Raw genomic sequence first — 5,000 nt, 5'->3', positions numbered from 1 at the left:
AGGTAGTCAGAGTGCTTTGTTAAAATATTCTACTAAAATATCCAGTGTTGCTGTGGTATTAGCCTTGCTGTGGTTTAGGCCTCTGCTTGAAAATTGCTTACCCATGATAAAATGAGTATATCTCTGCAACCACAAGGTCTATTTGAATACTTGTGTGTCATAGTAAAGGGAACACTCTGAGAATTTGTTGAGATGTGTAAATATCGGTATATGTGTTACTGATGAAGGGTAAATGAAGATAGGACACACAGCACAAACAAAATTTATTTCAGTCTCGCCTTAAAAAATACTATTTAGGATGAGTATCCTTTAGAATGATGGAGCCCTAGCGTTAAACCCCTATCAAGTTATAGTACAATATATTGACATTGTCTTTGCAAAGGTTGATTCTGATAAAGTTAAGCAGACAAAAATAGAGACATTATACTACCAAAAGTTCAGGCAAGGTTTCCAAAATGCCAATTTTTGTCACAGCTTGGAACCATCTGCCACTATGAGCCATTATTCAAACATTAGTCTCACAATTTACATAAAGTAACTGAAAATGAATCAACCCAGAGTATGCTGTCTAATTTGATGTTCACCATGGCTGTATTCTGTCATGATTAGTGCAATTTTTTGCTCTGTATCTCTCAGATTCCCCCAACTGGGGACCTTTGTTTCCATAGGGTTATGGCGAATTGAACACATGAAAATACTAAGTGAGGAGAGATAGTGAAGAGGGATAAGACATCTGCATTACAAAATATTAAAAGTAGACGTCATTATTCACATGTATGGAATTCAGTTATTTCCTTGTTGTTCCCCATAGCCTGTTGGGTCTTAACTTATTTTACTGAGTTTTAAAGGTTTCAAAAAGCTGTAATTTTGATTTTTAAAATGGTACAGGAACCCTTAAGTTGCACTTTCTTGTTCTCTATTTCTATTTATTTTAGAATCTGGATTGGTTTACGGATCAGTGGCATCAGTCTGATATACATTAATTATGTCAATACAAGTACTGATTATATGGACCACATCGGTCCCATTTTAAACATGGGTTTAAACATGGGTTAAATGAACTAAAGTATTCCACATTTCTGTGTTGCATCCATATAAAAAAAAAGGTTTTGTTGGCATTCCCAAGAGCTATGAAGGCTGCAGTGTTGTGCTATTATACTGAATCTCTTCAGTTCTTCAGTTTCAGTACATGCAGAATTTAAGGGCAGTAGACTAGAACATCCTTTTACCACATTAATTTCTAACTTGTGGTCCATGTTGCATGTCAAAAGTCACAGTGATAGTTCATCTTGTTGAAATTTGGTTGTATGATGTACTTACGCTTTACTGGTGTGTTACCTGCACTAGATAGCTCACAGCACTTTCAGTTCAATGGAACGGAACAGAGAAAACAAGAATGAGAGAGGGCCCATCTCCAAAAAAAGGAAGTTACAACTGGCTAAACTGCTGAAAAATACTGCAGATATACACTGTACTTGCATATCAATGAATTTATTCACGAGGGACCTCTTATAGGAGGCTAAAATACCTCTTATTGCTGTCCCCATCACAACTGGGAGAGTGAGCATTGTCTGCAGGTAATACATCGACGAGACGTCGTCTTTTAGACTGCCCAGAATGAAGTGTTTACTTTGTTATATTCTTGCAGGAAGAGGAGTGTTTGCCATGCAGCCCATTGAACCAGGGGACTTTGTACATCAGATGTTCCACAAGGAATCAAAGCCAGATGAGACTCAACCACAGGTAAAATGACATTGTTGACACAGTCATCACTAATATCTGTGGTGACTTGTATGTGATGTTGTTCTACTACAGAAATGGGCCAGTGTTCACAAATAACTTTAATGCAGTCATGATAACTTATTGGGTGGTGTGATGAAGACCAGTTAATGTCAAACACACACACGTTTCCAGTCTTGTCCTTATGGGGTCATTTATGTCACAAAAACACTCTTCCTTTAGTCTCTCCCAGTGGGACCAGGTCACATACTGTTACACACTTGTATGTTTCTAGTCTCACCCTTATGGGGTCCTCCCGTATGGTTCTCACTGAAACTGTTTTTATGCCACTGTCCCACACCTGGCATAATCTGAACTTTGATTTTAACATTAAGAATTGTACACTGTCTGAGCTGGTACATGTTTTAAAGCAATATTTAGAATGTGACCCACTGAAAACCCTTGTAATGGGTTATGAGAAGGTGCTAATACCTCATAAAGACCATGCTGTGCTCCAAGGTTGAAGGTCTGTACTGTTTCACAAACTGTTTTACCACTAGGGAACCTTATTAGCCTGCTGTGAATGTCTCTACATACAATTATAATCTCTGTCAGTTCTAAGGATCTTCTCTTCTGGTATCTAAATGTCAGGTGACAGACCCTCAGACTCCTGCAGTAGAGACAGAGACCAGCCCTGTACATCAGATGCTCCACAAGGAATCAAAGCCAGATGAGACTCAACCACAGGTAAAATGACATTGTAGACACAGTCATCACTAATATCTGTGGTGACTTGTATGTGATGTTGTTCTACTACAGAAATGGGCCAGTGTTCACAAATAACTTTAATGCAGTCATGATAACTTAATAGGTGGTGTGATGAAGACCAGTTAATGTCAAACACACACACGTTTCCAGTCTTGTCCTTATGGGGTCATTTATGTCACAAAAACACTCTTCCTTTAGTCTCTCCCAGTGGGACCAGGTAAGATACTGTTACACACTTGTATGTTTCTAGTCTCACCCTTATGGGGTCCTCCCGTATGGTTCTCACTGAAACTGTTTTTATGCCACTGTCCCACACCTGGCATAATCTGAACTTTGATTTTAACATTAAGAATTGTACACTGTCTGAGCTGGTACATGTTTTAAAGCAATATTTAGAATGTAACCCACTGAAAACCCTTGTAATGGGTTATGAGAAGGTGCTAATACCTCATAAAGACCATGCTGTGCTCTCAGGTTTAAGGTCTGTACTGTTTCAGAACCTGTTTTACCACTAGGGAACCTTATTAGCCTGTGAATGTCTCTACATACAGTTATAATCTCTGTCAGTTCTAAGGATCTTCTCTTCTGGTATCTAAATGTCAGGTGACAGACCCTCAGACTCCTGCAGTAGAGACAGAGACCAGCCCTGTACATCAGATGTTCCACAAGGAATCAAAGCCAGATGAGACTCAACCACAGGTAAAATGACATTGTAGACACAGTCATCACTAATATCTGTGGTGACTTGTATGTGATGTTGTTCTACTACAGAAATGGGCCAGTGTTCACAAATAACTTTAATGCAGTCATGATAACTTAATAGGTGGTGTGATGAAGACCAGTTAATGTCAAACACACACACGTTTCCAGTCTTGTCCTTATGGGGTCATTTATGTCACAAAAACACTCTTCCTTTAGTCTCTCCCAGTGGGACCAGGTCACATACTGTTACACACTTGTATGTTTCTAGTCTCACCCTTATGGGGTCCTCCCGTATGGTTCTCACTGAAACCGTTTTTATGCCACTGTCCCACACCTGGCATAATCTGAACTTTGATTTTAACATTAAGAATTGTACACTGTCTGAGCTGGTACATGTTTTAAAGCAATATTTAGAATGTGACCCACTGAAAACCCTTGTAATGGGTTATGAGAAGGTGCTAATACCTCATAAAGACCATGCTGTGCTCCAAGGTTGAAGGTCTGTACTGTTTCAGAACCTGTTCTACCACTAGGGAACCTTATTAGCCTGCTGTGAATGTCTCTACATACAATTATAATCTCTGTCAGTTCTATGGATCTTCTCTTCTGGTATCTAAATTTCAGGTGACAGACCCTCAGACTCCTGCAGTAGAGACAGAGACCAGCCCTGTACATCAGATGCTCCACAAGGAATCAAAGCCAGATGAGACTCAACCACAGGTAAAATGACATTGTTGACACAGTCATCACTAATATCTGTGGTGACTTGTATGTGATGTTGTTCTACTACAGAAATGGGCCAGTGTTCACAAATAACTTTAATGCAGTCATGATAACTTAATAGGTGGTGTGATGAAGACCAGTTAATGTCAAACACACACACGTTTCCAGTCTTGTCCTTATGGGGTCATTTATGTCACAAAAACACTCTTCCTTTAGTCTCTCCCAGTGGGACCAGGTAAGATACTGTTACACACTTGTATGTTTCTAGTCTGACCCTTATGGGGTCCTCCCGTATGGTTCTCACTGAAACTGTTTTTATGCCACTGTCCCACACCTGGCATAATCTGAACTTTGATTTAACATTAAGAATTGTACACTGTCTGAGCTGGTACATGTTTTAAAGCAATATTTAGAATGTAACCCACTGAAAACCCTTGTAATGGGTTATGAGAAGGTGCTAATACCTCATAAAGAACATGCTGTGCTTTCAGAGGGAAACAGTTTTTGCTTCAGGTAACTTTTCTAGTTAGCAGATACCACCATAAATTCACTTTTCTCTGTTTATCTATGTTTAGGTTTTTACTGTCCAAGGGTTTTCGCTCGTTGATTATTCAGAAAGTGATGAAACTGATGAGGACTTTATGGAGAACAAAAGTCCCACTCCACACCGTGATGTTCTCAGGAAGATAACAGAAAACACTCTGGTATGCCTTGATGCTTTTAATTTAATTCAAATGTTTTTAGTCAAGCAATTGTATAAACATGTTTCTGGTTTTAATAGATTGTGCATTTATGTATGTATGTATGAATGTTTGTACATAGCTTTTTTTTTTTTTGCAGATGGATAGTGGACCAGAGGTTTCTAATCATTCGTACGGTTCAGAAAGTGTTGTGAACGAAACCTGCGATGAGGCTTCTCCAAGCAACCATTCCAACGAGCAATCAGATAATGTACTTGTTCCATCACTGAGACGCACAAAAAGTCTCATGGTAAGCTCCTAAAACTTATTTAAAACAGTGTGGTTACTTAGCTGATGGGTTGCTTTCCATTGCCATTTGTTTTTCTACTGTGTCAACAAAAAGGAAAA

General features: G+C 39.0%; 1 protein-coding gene across 1 annotated transcript in view; it reads left to right on the top strand.

The window, feature by feature from the left end:
• LOC117809771 (von Willebrand factor A domain-containing protein DDB_G0286969-like) overlaps positions 1-4,902 on the top strand; it is a gene marked incomplete at its 3' end in the record, with an annotated part of 5,622 nt that extends 720 nt beyond the window's left edge. Inside the window, exons 3-8 of the mRNA XM_034679267.1 lie at positions 1,649-1,743; positions 2,371-2,466; positions 3,091-3,186; positions 3,814-3,909; positions 4,488-4,616; positions 4,753-4,902. Of these exons, the coding sequence (XP_034535158.1) occupies positions 1,649-1,743; positions 2,371-2,466; positions 3,091-3,186; positions 3,814-3,909; positions 4,488-4,616; positions 4,753-4,902 (662 nt within the window). The remainder of the gene's footprint in view (positions 1-1,648; positions 1,744-2,370; positions 2,467-3,090; positions 3,187-3,813; positions 3,910-4,487; positions 4,617-4,752) is intronic.
• Between the last annotated feature and the right edge of the window lie 98 nt (positions 4,903-5,000).

This window comes from Notolabrus celidotus, unplaced genomic scaffold, assembly GCF_009762535.1.
Source record: "Notolabrus celidotus isolate fNotCel1 unplaced genomic scaffold, fNotCel1.pri scaffold_418_arrow_ctg1, whole genome shotgun sequence".
In the NCBI taxonomy this organism is placed as follows: domain Eukaryota; kingdom Metazoa; phylum Chordata; class Actinopteri; order Labriformes; family Labridae; genus Notolabrus; species Notolabrus celidotus.
The sequence above is the reverse complement of the archived record's forward strand: the minus strand, read 5'-3'. Positions and strand labels throughout refer to the sequence as shown.